Source organism: Crinia signifera, chromosome 4, assembly GCF_055691185.1.
Source record: "Crinia signifera chromosome 4, ASM5569118v1, whole genome shotgun sequence".
Taxonomy (NCBI): Eukaryota; Metazoa; Chordata; class Amphibia; order Anura; family Myobatrachidae; genus Crinia; species Crinia signifera.
In genome coordinates, this window is record NC_139220.1 from 183931499 (window position 1) to 183954081 (window position 22583).

General features: G+C 45.3%; 2 protein-coding genes across 3 annotated transcripts in view; both read right to left on the reverse strand.

Moving 5' to 3' along the window:
* Positions 1 to 6063, reverse strand: part of PSTPIP1 (proline-serine-threonine phosphatase interacting protein 1) — an 82033-nt gene extending 75970 nt beyond the window's left edge. Inside the window, exons 1-2 of one of the 2 annotated variants that reach the window (XM_083183155.1) lie at positions 5830 to 6063; positions 3012 to 3209 (exon numbers count right to left, since the gene is read on the reverse strand). In XM_083183155.1, coding sequence (XP_083039281.1) covers positions 3012 to 3044 — 33 coding nt within the window. In that variant the 5' untranslated portion in view covers positions 3045 to 3209; positions 5830 to 6063. Of the gene's footprint in view, positions 1 to 3011; positions 3453 to 5829 lie in introns of those variants that run through there. The other variant, XM_083183154.1, reaches the window with a different exon arrangement.
* Positions 6064 to 16888: 10825 nt separating this feature from the next.
* LOC146074726 (uncharacterized) lies at positions 16889 to 19805 on the reverse strand. The gene is made up of 2 exons (XM_083183156.1): positions 18941 to 19805; positions 16889 to 18529 (listed from the first exon to the last, which is right to left on the reverse strand). The coding sequence occupies exons 1-2, from the start codon at positions 19491 to 19493 to the stop codon at positions 18402 to 18404; spliced, it is 681 nt and encodes a 226-aa protein (XP_083039282.1). The 5' UTR covers positions 19494 to 19805; the 3' UTR covers positions 16889 to 18401.
* Positions 19806 to 22583: the final 2778 nt, after the last annotated feature.

The window sequence follows — 22583 nt, forward strand, 5'->3', positions numbered from 1 at the left end:
AGCAGCCCTAACAGTGGTGGGGTCTACTGAGCAGCCAGAGTTTCATTTGGATGTTGCTGTGGCCTTCCTTGCGTCTTTTGCTGCAATTGAGTCTGTGACATAGGAGGTTATTCTGGTTCACTCGCAAAGGCAAGTTCCTTCTCAAATGGACAAAACCATGTGCACTGCAGGGGGACAGATGTAACATGGGCAGAGAGATTTAGATGTGGTGAGTTATTAGGTTTCTGTGCAGGAAAAATACTGGCTGCTTTATTTTTACACTGCAACATAGATCGCACTTTGAAGTAAAACCTCACCCAAATCTAACTCTCTCTGCACAAGTTACATCTCCCCCCCCCCCCCCCGCAGTGCACATGCTATTGCCCATTTGAGAAGAAATTTGCCTTTGCCAGTGAATTAGGAAAACCCCCTTTATGCTAAAAATGTGTTAGAATGAAGGAAATACAGTAGATGTCTATGTCTACTCAAAGCCTGCACCTAAATTCCATGGATAATCTGTGACACAACCTCAAACTTCCTCTTACGTGCTGCTCCCCAATTAACCCGATCTAGCCACATCCATTTTTTAATGAAGGTATAAGCAAATATGCTCTACGTATTAAACAATCTTTGGTACTTGTTTCCTAGCACGGCCACAATCGTGAGTAATCGTGTCCCTTACTTAAGGGACACGATTACCCACGATGGACCCGATTTCTTTTGAAATCAGGTCCATTTTGCCGGCTAGGATAAAATATCGGGGGCATCGCGTCGGTCGGGACCATTAACATTGGTCCCGACGCGACCGACGCGATGCCCCCGATATTTCCATAGACTTCAATGTTAAAAAATATTTTAACATTGAAATCTTGTCGGGAAAGGTAAAATATCGGGGGCATCGCGTCGGTCGGGACCATTAACATTGGTCCCGACGCGATGCGACGCGATGCCCCCGATTTTTGCATAGGATTCAATGTTAAAAAAATTTTTAACATTGAAATGGTGTAAAAATGTCAAAAAATGTGAAATGGGTCCATATGACCCATTTCACATTATAGATGTCCCCGTCGTCGCCCCACGATAGACGCCAACCCGAAGCGTGGCGAGCGCAGCGAGCCCGCGAGGGGCGGCGGTACGCGTCCTCCGACCTTTTCATGCCCTACTATCCACTAGGGCGTGGAGTGAGAATAGAATAGTGTGGCGAGCGCAGCGAGCCACCGAGCCCGAAGCGTGGCGAGCGCAGCGAGCCCCGCGAGGGGACGCGGATACCTTCACAGTTATACGCGTCCCCTTGCGGGCTTCACAGGTGTCCGTGGCGACGCGGACACCTGTGAAGCCCGCGAAGGGACGCGTTTACCTGTGAAGGTATCCGCGTCCCCTCGCGGGGCTCGCTGCGCTCGCCACGCTTCGGGCTCGGTGGCTCGCTGCGCTCGCCACACTATTCTATTCTCACTCCACGCCCTAGTGGATAGTAGGGCATGAAAAGGTCGGAGGACGCGTACCGCCGCCCCTCGCGGGCTCGCTGCGCTCGCCACGCTTCGGGTATGCGTCTATCGTGGGCTGCTGTTTACGCGCTTCAATTTGGGGGGGTTGGGAATTTTTTTCATTGAATACAATGTAAAATTGGGTCCCAGGGACCCAATTTACATTGGATTCAATAAAAAAAATCGGGTCAAAAATCGGTCGGTCGCGTCGATCGCATCGCATGCGACCAAATCGCATGCGATGCGATCGACCGATTTTTTTCAGCACGACCACCCCGATCTTAATCGGGGTGGCCGTGCTAGGAAACAAGTACCCAATCTTTCACTTTTGAATTTCCATTACTTTATGGTTCACTATTTTTTTAAGGATTAATATGAAAGTGTAAAGCTGGCCAAACACTAGTGTGATTTTTTTACATAGTTACATAGTAGGTGAGGCTAAATAAAGACTTGCATCCATCTAATTCAACCTATTTTTATAATAGTTTAGCCCTTGTTGTATAGTATGTTCTGATATTTAAGACAGATTATGTTACTTATTTGTACCCATGGATGTTTTTAACCAATAAATGTTTATCCAACCTTATTTTAAAAGTATTTATAGTGTCTGTTTTGACCACTTTTCATCCAATTCCGACGGAACAGGATGATAAATCGTATGCAAAGCGGCAAATTGTATGTGTTTTGTCTCAGATTCGATCCAATTTGTGGTCTCATGCTCATCATTGTCAGAGATCGGACGTGCTGCATGCAAGATCTGTCATATCTGGCAGCGGTGAATGGATCACGTACGGTATATCACATGCAAAAGGACCGCATGCCTCAAAAGGGAAATATTATGTGACTTCCGCCTCCGTGAAGTTGCATAAGTGTATGGACAGCTTAACATAATACAAAAGTCCAGCCTGTAGAAATAGGAAACGGATATGGGCTGAATGATTTAAGGCACTGTGGGCCTCATTCAGAGCTGCATGCACAGCTGATGCGCCTGTGATTCTTCACTGCTTGTGCGTATGAGGCCATCCAGGCGTAATATTTGTATCTTTGTAGAACTGTCGCATTGAAATCAACCAAATCTCCACATGAGCATTAATGGGGATAACTGGGAAGAAACTGGGCATTTGGCAATAGCATAAGCTTGACGTGGGCATGGCTGTGAGCGGGTAGACCAGAAATGTGGCCTTTTCAGAGTTCACAAACATGCAGAGGTTTCAGATGGATCTTTAGCACCCAAGACAGGCCTGGTGCAACTCTGTGATGACAGTTATGATGCCTTCATTAAGAAGCGGATGTCTTAGTCGAAGCAGCCGCATAGCTGAGGCCGTCTCTGAAAACGGGCAGATACTTTTAAGCAAGTAATGCAGATGCGTTCACTTTTGTCTACGGCTCCAAATCAGACCTTTATACCTGTCACTGATTTTGGTTTCTTTAAATAGACTCAAAAGGAAAAGCCAACTTTCACAAATATATAATTTAAAAAGGAAAATACTGTATTTGACCAGTTAATGTACTTTCATTGCAAACACTATAAAATGAATAATCACTTACCCAGAAAACGTCTTTAAACTGCAACTGCGCCATTGTTCTGTCCTGATACAGCAGAGTAAGTAATATGGTTATTGTAGATGGTGCATTTCAGCTTGGACAGATGTCACCAGGTTTCAGGTCTTTGCAGGAGATAATGTGGTTATAAGAATGATTTATGTCCAGCCAAGAAAGATTTACTGCTTCTGATCTGCAAAAAGGCTTAATGATAAAATTGCTCTGTGTTACACAGACACATGATATAATGGCTTCTTGCAGAAGAGAAAGATCATAAGTCCGAGCGGCAGCTTAGATTGTATCATGAAATATTCTCCTCAGCTGTATAGTGAGTGCTGAGGGCTGGGTTACAGCAGGTATACTATACTGACTTTATCAGGATGTTCCAGTTCTCTATAACTGTACAAAAGAGTAGCACAGGAAGTTGTACATCAGACAATGTCTTTGCAGATGAGGAAGATCTATGCACTTCTCGGAAATTGTGCAAAGAAAAACCCACTGAGGTAGTGCCAACTGACAGCTTCTAGGTTTAAATGCTGGGACTATCATTTTTAAAGATACCAAATAAATATTTAATCAACAGCTGAATTAACATTAGTAGTCCACATAACTAAATAACAAGCTTAAAGCAAATTTGGCTGTCACTAGTAGGCGGTGGGCTGCCAAGCACAGGACAAGGCCACTCCACATGTCGAGTCCCTCCCCACAATTGCAAACTTTTACAATCGCATCGAAAATATGCAAACACTTCACTGGACAGTGAAGTGTTTACATGACTAGGCTAGCCTCTTGCCTATGCAGCCTAACATGTTCGTAGTCTCTGCATGTGACATCAAGCAGCCACCGCAACCCACTCCTTTATACAGACCACAACCTCCATACCACCACATCACCACTCCCTGCTGGCGCTTAGACTACGGTCCCATTTTCTTGAAGGCGACCACAGTTTAAGGGCTTCTGCATGCACGCTGCCGCATGTGCACATAAACAGAAGTGTGGAAATCGTATAAACAGTGCTGAATGAGGCCATATGTCTCTAAGGGTAAATTTACTAAAGTTTCTAACAGCGAAACAAATGGGGATTTTGCCCATGGCAACCTACCAAATTCTGTCTATCATTTTCTAGGATGCAATAGAAAAATGATTGATACCTAGGGGGAAATTTACTAAGATGGGATATTGCTATGGGCAACCAATCAGATTCTATGGGCAGTATTCAATGACGCTGATTCACAGCGAATGTGTCCTATTTTCGTGCTCCCTAGTGAATTTTTTGACTGAAAAAGTAATTCGCCCTATTCAACACTCAAAATTTGCAGACGACGAACAGTGAATGACTGCTGTTTTCCAATGGGTTTTTCACTGTGATTCGCCGTGATTAGCCCTGAGGGCATTCAATGTTAGGATAGCGAATGGCTTTCAGCGTGATTTTTGCTGTGCTTCACCGTGTAGCGATCGCCATCTTTTTAGGGTGAACTGGAATGTTATCTTTTACAATATAGGTTTTTTTTTTATTTGGTGTAAAAAAATCAGTAATTTTTTTTCGGTGAAGGGGCATGCTATTTTTATTCATGTGCGTGCTGCCAGATAACAGCCAGCAGGGGGCCGAGAGCCGCTCATTACATATTCATATATTTACTGCTCCGGCTCATTACATATGCACAAGCTGGAGCAGTGCAGAAGCTCCCTACCCGCGTCCCCTGCCAGCTCTCCCGGGGGGGAAGCTTGTGCTGCCTGTGTCCCGGGGAGCTCTCCTTCTGCCCCACACATTCCGGTGCAGGCAGGGAGACTTCCATCTCCCTGCCTGTCGCCGTTCCCCAGCTCCCTGTGGCGAATAAAATTTGCAGCCAGGGGCAGCGAGCCCCTGCGGCATTGAATAGGGTGACAGGGAGGGCTGGCAGCAAATGCTCCGGCCCTCCAGAATGCGGCGAATCTGCAGCGAATCCTAAACAGGATTCGCTATACATGCCGAAAATAGTCATTGAATACTTCCCTATCTACTATCTTCTGGAAGGTGCTAAATAAACAAGAAGTGGATTCTGATTGGTTGCCCATGGCAACATCCCATGTGAAATAGAACTCCCATCTTAGTAAATTCTACAACCCCAAGAATCTGATAGCTGTAACATGCCCACTTTTCACTTTTAGAACCTTTAGTAAATTAATCTCTGATTCTAAGTACACACCATCACAACTTGATGGTATAATCAGGGTCATTGAGAGGGGGAGCTGGTACTTTTTGCCTTTGCTGCAGTGAGCCGGACAGTGGGAGTAGAGGACAGGCTGCTGCAATTCTAGGGTAACCCCCTGTCTGCAAAGGCAGGACCGCCAATTTCGGTTCACAGTGGCTGCATGTAACGTCATGCAGCTGATGCATACTGCCTGGAAAGTGTCCCAGAATGCCTGGATTGTCCCACAGTTTCAGCTTTGTGCATGCGCATTGCGGCAGACATGCATGCACAGAACTGTGAAAATTACCTAGTAGCATTTTGCGCGCTTCTTTGACATACTGAATTGTGTGACATAGTCCTGTTAAATGGGGTGTGACTGCATTACAGTAGGCCTGTGCACCATGCTCCCCTGTGGGGTGCTCAGATCTTCCACTCTTCTTCTTCTCCATTTTACAACACCTCTTTAATACCAATGGTGTGCACTGCACTGAGGGGGATTTGCTCAGACCTTTAAATCCTTGCCATGCAATATGGTAAGGTCTTCAAAAACTACTTAATGGCCCAGAAGACAGGTCAGCTGGTGGGCCAGTATATTTTTTCTCTTTGCAGATCAATATCTATACTTCTACCATTGCCTTCACAAAATGTCACACCTTCCATAAACATCATTGATATGAATGGTCTTTCAAAATGAAGTGTCCTCCCAAGACTTAGATTTCCTTCCTCTACCAAGCTTTACTGATCAAGTTCAGAAGGATGCACATGAGCATGGCTGTGAGAGGGGTGTGGGGAAGATACAGGACACTGATTAATGAGAGAACATTAAGCTACAGCTAAATCTCAATGACCAATTTACATGGTCTATCAAATCATGCAGAAGAAAAATTGGTACTTGTGGAGTATCACGGCTCCCATCGCATGCCATATGTAGTGGCATGAGATGGCATGCGATGAGATGCGATTTTTACCGTTTTTTAGCTATTTTTAGCAAAAATCGCATCGCATGCAATCAAATCGCATGCGATGCGATGCGATGGCATGCGTTTTTGCACTGAAATACATCCAAATGCATTGAAATGTGTAGCAAACATGTTAAATGCCCCCAAATGTCATTTTTCAGAGTGTACCACCCCCACTAACAACGCCAACCCGAAGCGTGGCGAGCGCAGCGAGCCCGCGAGGGGCAGCGATACGCGTCCTACGACCTTTTCATACCCCCACTATCCACGTCGGCGTGGAGTTGAGAATAAAAAGTGTGGCGAGCGCAGCGAGCCACCGAGCCCGAAGCGTGGCGAGCGAACGCGGACACCTGTGAAGCCCGCGAGATGTATCTCATAAAGTAAATATGGAGATGGTATTGATAAAAAAATATATGTTGGTTTAATACAAAGAAAACAGGCAATCACACTAATAAATAACAACAGATTGAATTGTATAAATATATCAAAATAATACAATGCTTTCTAAAACATATCTGTAATGAAAGGATGTGCTTACACTTGGCACAAACAGTTGGACTAAAAGTACTCTTACATCATACATCATACCCTCCAACATCTTAAGGGCAGAAGCTGGTAAAAATTCGGAAAGGAGCATGACCACGGTACAAAATATTTTTGGCCGGTACAGTCCATTCAAAACGGTACTGTACTGTACTGTACTAAGTACTGTACCAAGTAGATTACATGACTGAACAAAACATGGTAAATGCAACAAAAGCAAATCTAAATCTTTTTAAGAGGAGGGAGGCTAGAGAATTAAATTGAAGACCTACAAGACACAAAAATATTAGCTAGAGTATGCCTAAAATATGACCCAGAGTCAGTGAATCATTTGATATTATGATGCTTGGATTTTTAGAGTTGGTGCCTAACAACTGTGGAAAACGTAGAGCGATTAATAATGCCGCAAATCTTGGCAAGGAGTTCAGCTACCTGGTCCGCGAATCATTCTGTGTGAGGTACATATATTTTGTAGCAGAGGTACTTACATTGCAGCTGCTTAGGACATTATACATACTATAAATAGTTGCCTGAACTGAGCTTAGGTGTTGTGCAATTAAGTCCAAATTCCATCTGCTTTCCTAAATAATTTCTAATCAAGCTTCACCTGCACTGGAGTACTATTTATCTATTTTGGCTTTGGGGATTTGATGGTTAAGCTTGTAAATAACTTTCTATTATCTATAAAATACATACTTTTAAGTCATTCTCACGTTGGCTATTGTGCAATTAAATCACTACTACAATTTTTTTTTTTGGTTTTGGCAGCTTATATCAATAGCTCTCCCTGGTGGAAATGTGGTGGAATTGCAGGTTGTGAATGATACAGAAATAAACTACTGTTACATTAAAGCTGGGTACACACAGGGACGAATTTAGGGGTCAGGCCGCCCCTAGGCACAACATATTGTGTGTCCCCCCTCCCCCTATTTTAATGTAATCATATATGTATATACATTGTTATTTATATATTTCATAAAAATGTAACTGTAGCCCACCTTAATATTTTTTTAAGCACTTTGGACTGCTCACTGTACGGAGGACCCGAAGGGAGGGAGGCACTTATTAGTACAGTGATAAGCACAGTGTCTCCATCAGTCTCTCTCCGGCTCACACACTGTGACTGACTGAGTGCAGGGAGGATCTGCGCGCCGCTCAGCTCAGCTCCTGGATACACAGCAGCCAATAGACTGTGTGTATGTGTAGAGTAGCCAATGGACGGGAGCCGGCAGCAGTGAGTCTTAGCCCTTTCCGGACGCGCAGGGGGACCATCAGACCCAGCCACTAATCGGTGATGTAATGTGCATGGCAGAGTGGGTGGGCAGTGGCGGGTGACGAGCGGCGCTGCCGCCGACATATGATAATTCATGTCTGCGGCGGCGGCGCTCGTCACTCGCTGCTGCCCACCCGCTGTGCCATTTAACAGAATGTCAGCCTGCCTGCCGCCCTTAATTGGTGCCGCCCTGAGGCCGGTGCCTCACGGGCCTAGGCACAAATCCGGCCATGGGTACACATCTATACAATCCCTGTTTTCTTGCTACCGTTTGACCGACCGTAGACACGTTGGACCGTCCACAAACAACAGCCGATACGCGCGTACACACCTGTACAATTTTACTTGCGAGGTCCGATGTACTCCCATCCAAACAGTTGCAAGAAAAGAATTGTACCACTGTACACACTCTCTCGATTGTCATTGTCATTGCATGATGGTGCACCCCTGTTGCACAGGTACTTGTAGTGCCACGTAAAAAGATGTAGTCAGCCGGCAGGGTGACTAGAGACAGACATACGGCAAATAGCTGGGGTGTGCGTCTAGATGTAGTCAGCCGTATGTCTGTCTCTAGTCACCCTGCCGGCTGACTACATCTAGACGGCCAGATACACCGTTCTTCAGAGCGGTTTGCCGGACTTAACTTTTTACGTGGCACAACAAGTACCTGTGCAGCAGGGGTGTTAACCATCATGCAATGACAATGATAATCGAGAGAGTGACTACATGCTGTGCTGTAGGAGAGATCATGCAGCTATGGAACGTATAGTCGCAAGAACGTCCAGCATATCGATCAAACGTGCATACACACTGCACTTTTGTTCCGATATGGACCCGGCCGGTTGGATGAAAATTAAACAGCGATGGACCTTCGACCGTCCGAGTATGGACGGACAAGACCGTTTTTGCCCGTTTATCGCTCGCTCGGGACAGTGTACACACCTATACAATTGAACGGCTGTCCGACCCAGAACGGAAGAACGGCCCGACGATTGTATGTATGTGTACCCAGCTTAAGGATACCTTGTGAACAACCTATTGCTGCTGACTCTAAAATGGTGCCACCTCAGAAGATATTCTAAAGTAGGCATACAGCAAAATTAGATTAAACTGAATTTTCAAGTGATATTATTAAGATGTTGATAGAAATTGCTGGTAGGCATCTGTCTGTCTGTCTGTTGAGGGTAATCTTAAGTAACATTGTACACATTTTGATGCAGTTTTCTTAAATTTATTGAGCATTTGTTGACTGGTATTGTGGTAATTGGTAATAAGACAGTTTAGCTTTGTACACACGGGCAAAAATCGCTGGCAATATGGTCGCTGAGCGCTCCCGTTTTTAGTCCCCTTATGATTGCTGATTCCCTCTGTGGCTCCCCTGGCAAAGGTTCTCTTTCATCAGAGGCCATCTCTGTTCGCTGATGAAAACGGGACACTGAGCGATATATCGCCCCATGTGTACGCACCTTATATCACTATCCTGCTGGATAGTCAGCTGTAAGTGATATTATTAGAGAGTGAACACATTTATGAATAAAAGCAGCTCAGACCACGTAAAAGCTGAGGTGCATGGTGCATAAAAGTCACCAATGCTCTGTTGATACCATAACTGAAGACTTCCAAAATTCCACTGGCATTAATGTTAGCACAAAAACTGTGCGGTTGGAGCTTAAAGGAATGTTTTTTTTTTCATGGGCGAGCAGTTAAATGCAAGCCTCACATCACCAAGTCCAATATCAAGCGTGGAACGAAATGGTGAAAAGTACACCAACAATGGGCTGTGGAGCATTGGAAACGTATTCTGTGGAGTGACGAATCACATTTCTCTGTCTTGCAGTCAGATGAGCGAGTTTGGGTTTGGGGGAGACACCGTCTCCAAGTATCTCTGTCTCCCAGGCCATCGACACCTCTACCGGCTCCCAGGCCGTCTCCGAGTATCTCCAGCTCCCAGGCCATCTCCAAGTAACTCTGTCTTACCATAGGTATGTGTGCTCCCAATACATGTGGTATCCAATAAAATAAAAAATGGTTTTGGGATTTTCAGCCATAGAAACCCCACGGCTCGTGTAAAAAATAAAAAATAAAGGGTGCTTAACTCTCTACTGGTCTCCGTGGGTCCTACTTGTCTCCCCTGCATCTTCTGATGCACCCTTGCTGAACACGCCAAGTGTTTTCAGATTTGATTTGGGACTTATGGGACCTGGACCAATAGGGGAATATCTCTTCCTATTATAGACTCCACCCACTCTGCAGTGGGCAAATTTGTTGCTTACACCACCAGGCCCCTTTAAAACGACACCTGGAACTGCGTGCTGTTGCGTATGCATGAAAACACTGTTGCCACACCTTCCAACTGGCATCTGCTATCCTTTACTGGTCACTGACCTGGACCAGGACCTGTATGGTAGCTTACAGAAGACAGTGGGCTCACTCCAAGTCAGCTAGAAATTGGAGTAGCATTTTTTTGCAATTCTGGTAGTCGCAGGCTATGAATGCACTCATTTTAAAGATGTTTATTGCTCAGATAGTCTTACAAAAGACAGGGGCAAATTTATTAAATGAAAACATAATGTGAAAATAATGGTTATTTTAACATTTTTAAATTAATTCATGCACAGTGGATATGTAAAGGTACACACACTGTAACTTTTTGTTGTGCTATATCCACTTTGTTACATGGTGTCCTTATCTCCTAAACTAGCCCTCCAATTGGCAATTAATTGCAACTGTAAAGGAGATAAGGACACCATGGGCCTTATTTTGGTTCATTCTTTCTGACAAAATCCTTCTTAGATGGGCAAAACCATGTGCACTGCAGGTGGGGCAGGTGTTACTTGTGCAGAGAGAATTAGATTTGGGTGGGGTTTTTTTTTTTTAATTGAGTAATTTTTATTAGTTTTGCAAAATGAAACAAACAAGAAAAAAAGAAATGACATTACAGACAGCAGTGTATCAAGAAGATCAGTAGGTGCAGGCAGGAGGTATGTAACAGCGCACATAGTATAAATACACAATTATATAAAGGTATCTATACGCGTTCGAGCACAGAACATATATGAGCAATACATATGATGAGCACCTTCCCCACAGGATATAAATTTACATTAAGTCAAGCACCTGGAGGCGCCATCCAGGTTCCCGGGAATGGAGAGGTAGAAGGAGGCTCACTCGTATGAACATAGTGCGTAACAAATCTGTAGGCACCATTGATCTTCATCATAAAATAATCAACTATCGAAAAACCCCACTGTCTAAACTTAAATAAACCAACAAACATTAATAGAAAAAAAAAAAACTCCCAAAGGACCCAAAGCAAACCTCCCACATAACCCCCCACCCTGTACTACCCACCCCCAACTTAGGTGTACCTGGAGCCCTGCAAACATACTACCCCTCTACCTATTCCTACGTATGGACTATAGAAGAAGTAAGTTAGTGGTCTTTAGCTATATTGTAGCTAATTTTACCAAAAACCTAACCTACCCCCCCCTCATCCTACCCGCCCACCCAACTACATCTAATATTATACTATACTACACTAATACTAATCTAACCCAACCCGCCCCATCCCACCCACCCACCCAGATAAACCCCAAAACACCCACCCACCAAACATCCGTGTGCGAATAACGGAAGAATGGACTATGTGGGGCAATGACCCAGTGGCCATTAAATACGTATAGCCAGTACATATCAACAAAATCACAACATAGAGATCGATCACATGAAATAATAGTAACATGAGGGTTAGTCAGCGTATGTAGAACAGTATTTAAAAACTATTTTCATTTCAGCAGGTATATGGTTGCATTATCTTTTAGTCCGGCTAAGTGTCAACGTGTTTCAGGTAAGTAGGTACAGCGACAGTCCCGCTCCAAGGATCAGTAGGATAGCAAAAACATGGTATAATTAAAAAGACCAGGATCAACTTGTCTACAATATGTAAGGATATAAGGGCAGTGTTACAATAAAGGAGAGTAGAAACAGAGAGGTCAGTCCGCTAATGTGAACGGTGCAAAGCATTATCTTTAACTTTATTCCGGCCAAGTACTGTATGTACAACACTATCTTTTAGTCTGGCCAAGTATCAGAGCTTCTCATATATAAAAGCATAGCAATAGTCCCGCTCCAAGGTCCAAAAGGATAACGAAAATATTGTTCGTTTGTCACATAAAGACGGTAAATGGGCCCCTTGTCCTCAATTTTAAAAGCAGAGGGAAACTGTAGATAATACTTAATATCATAATTGCATCCAAACTCTGGAGGATAACACTTCTCCATCAAGCAGGGCACCTCTACAGGAGAGAAGGTCCGGCTACAGCCAGTAAAGGAATATACAGGGAAATCCAGAATAGGAGAGGTCCCTCCATCATTGTGATCAGAGGTATAAGAGGATGACTGAGGATAACTTTTCTCCATTAGGCAGGGCATCTCTATGGGAGAAAGGGTCCAATCACAGCCAGTAGAGGAGCATACAGGGAAATCCAGAATAGGGGAAGATGAGTCTGCCTCACTCACTCCAACATTGTGATCAGCACTCACTCCAACATCGTGATCAGAGGTAGAAGATGACTGAGGTGTGACTATTGTAGATGAGAACAGCTGGAGCAGCCTCTGTGTCGAGGCATTCAATGCCAGGATGATTGTAGAAACGGAGATATCCATCTTGGAATGAACTTATAGATATAGACCCACCAGGAGGGTGGAATCAGTAACCTGGCGGTGGCTAGCACACCACCAAGAATCAAATAGATATAAGCAATGAGGATTAATTATCCAGACAGCAATATGGCAACATTAATATAAATAAGCTCAGTTCAGAAAAAATGTCTAATATATCAGGCTGATATTGAAACAGGCACCCTCACAAAGTGCCTCAAGTGCCGTGGCTCATATAGTGGAGAGCAGCACAGACAGGTGGTTTCAGGTAGTCCACTATGAATGAGCAGTGAGGACCATCAGCTCACATGTAGCAGGCCAAAGTCACCACACTGTATATGAAGTGTGGAGAGAGCATATGACCCTTGCAGGAGTAATGTCTGTGTATTAGGCCCCCCGCGCCAAGATGGACGCGGTCCCTCCCGACCACCTCGTGGCAAGAACAGGCCTCCGACTCCCTCAAATAGCGGTGTCCAGGGGCAGCAACAGGCAGCCAGACAGAACCTAGCAGCAGAGGAGTTGATCGCTGGGGAGAAGGTCCAAGTTCAGCGGAGGAGCGGCACAGCAGCACTGAACGAGCACGCAACCTCCGGGAAGCAGCAGCAGCAAGATGGTGCGGGTCTCCCCCCCCCGGGAACAGCGCGATGATAAACTTCAGGGCTTCCCCAGCATACCGCGCACACAGGAGACTCCGCGGACCAGCCAGAGTGAGCACGGCAGCTTCACACACCACCTCGGGCAGCAGAGGGTGAGTTTGCTAGATCAGGATGTGGATACAGGATATATGCAGCCGGGAGCTACAAAGGATTGCTCCTGCTACCTGGCCGCTGAAGCCACACCTCAGATTTGGGTGGGGTTTTACTTCAAAGTGAGATCTATATTGCAGTGTAAAAATAAAGCAGTCAGTATTTTCCCTGCACAGAAACAAAATTACTCACCCAAATCTAATTCTCTCTGCACATGTTACATCTGCCCCCCTGCAGTGCACATGGTTTTGTCCATCTAAGAAGGATTTTGTCAGAAAGAATGAACCAAAATAAGGCCCAATATAACAAAGTGGCTATAGTACAACAAAAAGTAACAGTGTGTGTACCTTTACATATCCACTGTGCATGAATTAATTTTAAAATTAATGTAATGTGTAATCTATGTGTGTTTGTGTTTTATTAAATTGTTTGATTTATTGGGTACACCTTTGAGTGCCCCACGTTCATTTCTTTCTTGTGTACCTTTTGGAGGTTGGCAATCCTCCAACGTGGTGGCTGCAGGGTGACCAGTTACACCAAAATAGTCCCTAAACAATTTTTTTGTTTATCTAATGATTATATCCGCATTGCAATTTCTGTAATTATCCCTTAAATGTATTAAGATTCGAATCAAGGCACAGAGCTTGCAAATGATCCCTTAACCAGTGAATATCACTATCTCCTCATTGTTCACAAACATTATGGCAAATGTGAAAGGGATATTGTGATCATGCGTGTGCAGCTACATGGAGGAGAAGGGGTGGGTACTCCAACAGTGAGCATAGAAAAAAAAAGATGGTGGCAAGCGTAAGTTAAAAAAGCTTGACGAATGCAGTTACAATGTACGATCCACAGCAGGAGTGGGGAGTGTGGGTTTTTGATGGAGGTGCCCTGTTATCTCCAACTCTGACATGAACACAGTGATCTCGAAGCAGCTACAGCCTCTATCCACCACCCCAAACTGGTGTTAATATCATGAACCTGTCTGCTCTTTTTCTTTTACAATTTAACCTTAGTACATTTAAGCAGATCACATTTCCCATTATAGCATACATCCCAATTTCTGAAATGATCCCTGCGCACACTAAAAATTTGGGGTTATGACCTAATGTCAAGGGGACATGGCCTACAAATCCCGTCACTCCCGCGAGGCCATGCTCCCGGTTTTTCACTGCTGTGGGGTTATGGTCACCGACTCTGGGGTGCTGGCCATGTCCCCTGTCTCCAGGAATAGACACATGCATCACCACTGATCTGCTCAGCAGAGCAGCCCAGGGCAGGGGGGACTCCCAAATGCCCCTCCCTCTATGGGACAGTCCCCTGAAAAATAGGACAGTCCCGCGAAAATTGAGTCAGTTGGGAGATATGTTATATGCAGTGGTGGTTTTTACCTATGGGCTGCAGGCAGTGTTCCCTCTAAGCTGTGCGCACGTGCGCGCGCACAAACCTTGAAGAGCCTTCGCACAGACATTACAACTGAGCTCACAAAGCAGCAGTGGTCCCTTTTTGCAGTTGTGGACTCAATTAATGTGTGTTTCACCCATTAACTACATTGTGTACTGTATTTTGAATGTTTAAATGTTTAATATCATTTTGAAGTAAAGTTAAAACAAATGCTGAATGTCATTTTCCAGTTATATATAAGTGACGCACAAAAATTTTAATTTCATTCCAAAGTTGCACAGCCAAAATCTTTAGCCGCACACAGCCTTCGTAAAATTAGAGGGAACATTGGCTGCAGGGCTGCAGCCCCCACCCCCAGGTAAAATCCGCCACTGTCTCTGCCTAAAGCGAAGCCAGATGCAGTCTGTGAGAGTGCTCTGGCTTCACTGTGACTGGCAGTGACTTCCTATTGGAAGTCCGACCTGCCAGTCACTCAAGGCATCCCATCGGGAGGTGTTCCATCCCTCCGGGATGCCTCTCTCTGCGCAAATGCGCGGCAGCCCCCACAATGGGTTCTACGCATGCGCAGTATCGCGGAACATACTGCGCATGCGCTGGAACCCGGGAACCCGATCAAGCCTCCGGGGGCTGCTGCAAAGGCAGCTTGGGCTAGCGCATGTGCAGTATGTATGAAGTTACTGCGCATGCCCTGGCCCCGTGCAGGGGACCAGCGGCAGTGAAGCGCGGTGGCAGTGAAGCGCGGCAGCGGAGGGGCATTGGGGCAGCCCCCCTCCTCCCAAACAGTAAGAGCCACTACTGGTTATATGTATGGGAAACGTGATCTGCTTACCAAAAAATATGCACTATTAGGGCTTGGGGGAGAATTTTACGAATTCTCCTCAAATTGCCCTTTGACTACATATGGGTTATACTAAAATAATATGAAAGGTGTGAAATCACTCTTTTCACTTTATTTTAGTGAAGGTAGTTTTAATAAATGGATCCCTAAGTCTGTCTCTGAAGGTGCTAAGGACCATTCACTGCATACAAGATGTTTACAGCAGTTATCATTTCTCTCAGTCAGAGAATGTCTCTCTTATACTACTTTTACACCGCCGCAAAACCCCGGGTCTTCGGCGGGTCAGACCCGGGTCAGCGGCGGTGTAAATGGGACACGCCATGTCCCTTTACACGGGACTTCAACCTAGGTCCTGACCTGGGTAGAACATGGCTAGGGCCTTGTTAGAGGGCGGTGTAAATGGGTACGCTGGGTCATCTGACCCGGCTCCCATTTACATCAATGGGGGATGTGCAACCTGCGGACCGCAGCGTCCTCAGGTTGGACAGGGGGCACAGCAGCCTGCGCTGCTGTCTGCTATACTCTGCAGAAAGCAGCGGAGGAGGTGAATGGATGCCTGTGTGCGGCATCCATTCACCTCCCGGACGACGGCTGGGGGGTGTACGGGGGCGGCCCAGCAGCTTACCTAGGTGCTGAGCTGCCCCAGCACGGTGATCAACGGTCCCGGCATGGATGACCGCGGTCCCAGCACTTGATGATGTCATCTCCAAGCGCCGCCTCCGTCTACACTGCGGGTGGGCACCCCAGTGTAAACGGTGTAAATCCCGGATCCGACCCGGCTTGGATCCTCCTTACAAATGCCGGGTCGGACCCGGGATTTTTGGTGTAAAAAGGGTATTAACAACTCAGGGCTCACAGCCCTTTATACAGTATGTAGTCAGAAGACACAGGAACTGGTCATTAATACCCCTTTCACACAGAAAAATCCCAAAAACCCAGGTATTTCCCGGATACAAAAACCCGGGTACAACTAGACAGCAAGGGGCTGACCCCCTTTCACACAGGAGCAAAAACCCGGGTATTTCCCGTGTCGACCCCTTTCACACAGAAGCCGGATTTTTCCTGCAAAACTCTGTGTGTCATAAGAAAAGGACAGTTTTAAAGGCACACAGAGATGAGATCATGAAAAGTGGGTGGTGACTGCTCACTGCATTGCATTAAACATGGCTGACAAGTTGCAGAACACCCTCTCTATTAACCTAAATACTATGACACAGTAGAAGTACAAGGACACATTGGTTGTATTTTGAAAGAACTTGTTTTATTTTTCACAAAACATGTTTTATGCAGTTCACTTTAAATATAAAATGTTTTCAAATATAAATCTTTAGTGGTCATAAATACCCTTTCAACACTGAAACAACATTGAACTATTGCAACACGAGGTAGAATATGTATTTAGCATAGGTCTACTATCAGTGGTGGGTGAATAGGTTGTGCTGCCATCCAAGCTGATATTGTATAGGGGAGACACACACCTAGTCTGACTGTCCAGCAGCCACACCTTTTCATCCGGCACTGTATATATAGATAAACACTTGTATTTGCAATTTTTGGTACCTGTAGGGCACAGGTCTTCAACCTGTGGCCCTTCAGATGTTGTGGAACTACATGTCCCCGCATGCCCTGAGTTTTTTTGCCATCCTACTATAGGAAAAAATGTGGCAATGTATGGTGGGACATGTAGTTTCACAACATCTGGAGGGCCACAGGTTGAAGACCTGTGCTGTAGGGCAATTCGAAACACTCTGGCTCCTGCCGGGCAGTGAAAACCCGCACGGCCAGGAATCTGTGCCACACACAGCAGTTTACAATGATGGGATCCGGCTGAAACCAGGCGGCCTGGGTGAATGGCCACATCTGTGCCCATTATTAACTACGGTGTGTGGCACGGCTTCCTGGCCGTGCGGGGTTTCGCCATCCGACAGGAGTCGGAGTGTGTGAAATAGCCCTTAGTACACCCCAAAAAAATATAAATATATAAATATAAGCCCCAAACAGGGAATTTTTTTATTGCCTTAAAGATAAAGAAGAAGGCATACTGTGTACACATTATAGATTATGTTCAGTCACATATCTAGAGTATACTCTATTTGTACACATTTAAATAAAAAAAAAGTTTGAGAACTTTGATTCAGCTCCAAACTGAAGAACCAAATGAGCTTTTTTGAGGCTCATAAACTAAAGAACCATAATACTCTACTGTGTACATCAAAATGGAACACAGCATTTAACGGGCCTTGTAAGTGCCACTTTTTAAGCAAGAAAAATTGAACGAGCCCAGAAAAAATATAAAAAGAACAACCATATAGCAACATTACTACAAATGCCTGTAGGCAGTGCTGATTACAGTGCTAACAGGAGTGTTATGATTACTGGCATTCACTGAATCATCAGCATAATTTTTCACATTGCCATATTGCCTACTATATCCTGTGCCATTGACAGTATCATGCACTGTCTCCTGTGGACTGGTATTGGCATGTGGCCTACTTGGCTGTGTGGCATGTGAAAAATTATTGCCCATGTTTTCAGTATAACTACGCCCTTGGCCCTGCACAGTAGTTTGGCTTGAATTTGAAGGCATAAATGTATGGCCTCTGTGTGGAGGATTACAATAATCACCCTCAGCGTACGGACTACACAGCTTGTAAGGCTGCGGATTCTGTAATGTAGACACCATATTGGTAAGGAAGGTCATCTGTGCATCTCGATTTTCACGCGCTATGCGTTCGTGCAGACCCACCAACTGTGTGAGAAAGGAATCTTGCAACTGTCTCTCGTTGTCAAAGAAGCGCTGCAGTCAGGCATCCTCTTGAGTTTGAAATTCAAGATCGGACTCTCGGAGATGATCTACCAGGATTCTTGACATTGAGCGCGTAGCAAGCTCCATCTTTGACGTTTTTTTCTTCCTTGCAGGTACATCAAATACTAAAAATAAAGGAAAAATCATTACAATCCAATAGCGGCATGCCAGTGTGTATATATATATATATATATAGATATATATATATATCTATATATATATATATATATAGATAGATAGATAGATAGATAGATAGATAGATAGATAGATAGATAGATAGATAGATAGATAGAGACTACTACTACTGGTTCCCACAATACCCCTCTCCAGGGCACACCACACGTGTGCTGTAGTAGTGGGTGCGGGGTTGTTACCTGTGTTACAGTGGGACTACAGGTCCCAGCAAGCCTGCAACACATGCTGATACTTGGAAGAACCACAGGTACCAGCATGTGGGGCATTAAAGGCCTGCTGATACCTATAGCCCCCTGTACATCTATTAAAATAGATACACAAACAATACTTGAAAAACTTACTGTTACGACGCAACGTTGGGGTCTCAGTCTGTGCAGGAGTGGGTGTCCCAGATGGAGTAATGGTGCTGGCTCCACTGTCCTCAACCTCAGCCTCTAATGGATCAATTGTGTCCTCCATGGCAGCAATAGGATCAGGGATGCTGTTGTCTATGCTGTCTTCCAACTCCATTATAGGTGGGCAAGATGGGCTGCATTCTGGAGTTATGCTCCGTGATGAAGCTGCACTGGATGATGATATGGCAACAGGGTTCACCAGGGCAGAATTGCCAAAGACCTCGTTACATTGGTCGAAGTAAACCCATTCCATCCTCCCAGCACCACTTTTCCTCCTGTTGTTGTCACAAACTTTGTTGTAGTACCTGCGCAGAGCTTTTAGTTTGTTGACCACCTGCTGCTGGGTACGCACAATGCCCCTTGAAGTGAGGACCTTGGCAATATTGGTGTAGACTACAGCGTCCTTCACTGTGCCAGTAATCTGTTTGCGGATTTCTTCCTCCCCTCTGACATTGAGCAGCTCACGGATCTCCTCATCTTTCCAGTGTGCCATGGCCATTTACTGCTGCGCTGCACGCCTCTGCCACGTGCGCTCAGCCAATCAGGGAACCTGTAAAGATCAGCCAATCACGCAGCGCCATGCTGCACAGCCAATCAGCATGATTTTTCAATAGTCGGGAGAAAAACACGGGTCGGAGCCTTTCACACAGCCGCAAACACGTGTCTGACACGGGAAAAACCCAGGTAAATACCTGGGTCGAAGTCCCGGAACTTTAGACCCGTGTTGACCCTTTCAGACAGAAGAAAAACCCGTGTCGACACGGCAAGAGCAGGGAAATTACCGGGTCTTTTTTTCTGTCTGAAAGGGGTATTACATTCCTTCTTTATTACACAGATACAAAGTATATATAGTTTATGCAGCACACTGGCCCATGGGGTGAGTACATTGGCCAATATCAAAAGCTCTGCCATTGACAAATCCTCCTGTTATCAAATGCAATTAGCATACCAATTTTCTTCTAGTCACAGAAGATAGGGATTCCTTATCTTACAAAGTTTTATTTCCCCTTTAATACACATACTAAATATACATAATATACCAGTATGCCATCACATACCACTATCCACTGTTCCAGGTATCTCCCTAATATTGCCATCTACTATGCCTTTTTCTATGTGAAGTTGTCACTCATGACAACCTATGCTATCACAGTGCTATCAAGGCAGTTTGCATCTTGACAGGTACTCACTTGGGTGTGGCCAGCTACCAGAAAGGCTTGGCCAACCTTTAGAGTGCTTGGTCTGGGTCCCTTTAGATGTAACTGCACAGATAATATTCTGCACATGTGTAGTTTCACGGCGGCAGGTACTGTACGTAGTCAGCGAAGTGTCCCTGTCACAATCAGCATAGTGTTCCCGCGGCCAGCGTAGTCAGCATAGTCAGCTTGTGTCTGCGAGTGCAGCAAGCCACCGAGCCTGAAGCATGGCGAGCGCATCGTGCCCCGCGTGGGGACGCAGTATACTTGACATATATTCCCCGACCACACACGGGGATCACTGCGCTCGCCACGCTTCGGGCTCCTTTTACGCATCTCCTCGCGGGGCGCACTGCCCTCGCCACGCTTCGGGCTTGGTGGCTCGCTGCGCTCACCAGACTTTATACAGTCCCCTCCACACCGACATGGATAGTGCGGGTATGAACAGGTCAGGAGGACGCGTACCGCATCCCCTCACAGGGCTCGCTATGCTCACTGCGCTTTGGGCTGACATGGATAGTGGGGGTTTGAACTGGAGGCACTTGCCAGTATGTAATATGGAGCACTGGCAAATCCGTCCTTTATTGTGTATAAGATGCACTTGCCGTCTCCCTGAAGCAGACACGGGCAGGGTTGCCGTACCCTGCTGCACAAATTACTGTGACGCACAAGTGTATGAGATGCTCGTGCATCTCAGGCAGATGGAGCGCCTCTCCACCAGTGCCCGCATGATCGCCTCTCCGCCGGGATCCACCAGCGCTGGGGATCTGGCGTTTAGAGGCGCTGTGTGAGAGGCGCTTACTAGGCTTCCCAGGGATGCCGGGGACAGAGCTGCAGCTCGCGGGGACAGTACGGTGACTACGCTGCCTGACGGGGACACTATGCTGACTACGCAGGGCTGCCACTGGGACACTACACTAACTACACTAGACTGCCGTTGGGCTACGCTGACAGCGTAGCGTAGCCTGCCGCCGTGAACCTACACAAGTACCAAATATTCTTATAGCTCTGCACTCCCTAAACACTATAGCAAAGGTTCCAAAACATTTTTTCGAATCATGGCACCCTAGAGTATCAGAAATTTTAGTGTAGCACACCTAGGATCATTTTTTTTAAATTGAGAACTTTAGGAAAAAATAATAATTAAAATTATGTTTATATGTCATCCTTAGGGTCGGTTATGTGGTGAGGGACAGGATTCGCTTCTTTTTGTCCACATATTTTATGATCGGCAGCTACAAGCACTGGTTTTGCTTATTACATTGACCATAAATAATTTGAACTGGTTCAGGACCACCAACCCAGGGCAACCCTGCAAGTATCTCGAGGCACCTCAGGGTGCCATGGCACACAGTTTGGGAACCATACCAACCATACCCCCATTGCCATAAAATGCATTCCAATGCACCCTCACCCACCCCCCGTGCCCTTAATGGTGGCACTGTGTAGGAAAGCTCTAAGTCAAGGTCCATACACACTAGGCAACTGTGCTGCATTCAGCTCAAAATCACCCAGTGTGTGTGGGCCATTAAGGAAAAGTTAATATAGGTGACACTGTCCAAACAAGCTTGTAATAAAAATGACTGGAGGATTTTATACTATCTAGAGCAGTTGTCAGGGAACTCGGTCCTCATTACCCCACGCAGTGCATGTTTTGCAGGTCTCCTCACAGGAGTGAAATAATTAACTCCACCTGCGGACCTTATAATATGTTTCTGTGAGTAATTAGTACACCTGTGCACCTGCTGGGTTACTAGCAAAACATGCACTGTGTGGGGTAATGAGGACAGAGTTCCCTGACCACTGATCTTAATCTTAAGTACGTTGCCAACACAGCAAATAATATGAAGTTACATCTGATTTATAAATTCACATATCTAGAATACAAGTATCCTGTAAAGAATAAATAACATATTAACATTTTTCTTAACATTGTGTAATACTGATTCCAGAGTAGGAAGGCAGACATTATACAGTACATCCAGAACAGTGGAATTATGGAGTCACTAGCAACGCTTCCCTTAGCAACAATGGGCTAAGCAACCAATTAGACATATAATCACATTTGACTCCACACTTGTTTACCTTCAGGTTATTCTGAAGGGGAGATAATAATTGTGAATAATTCGATCAACTGTGTCACAAATATTTAACGGCAATTATCTTCCAGAGACATGAAAGAGCTATACAAAGAAGAATGGATATACAGACCATACTATTATTCAGTAAGTGATAGAATTTTATTGTAAATGTACTTTTGTCTATAGAAAACATTCTTTCATTGACCAGAAACTGCAGAGTCTGACCTTGCTAGTGTTACTGCACATGCTTGACCTTGGGTTCCCGCATGCGAATCCTTTGAAAGATCCAAACAGATCCTTCTTCTCAACTGT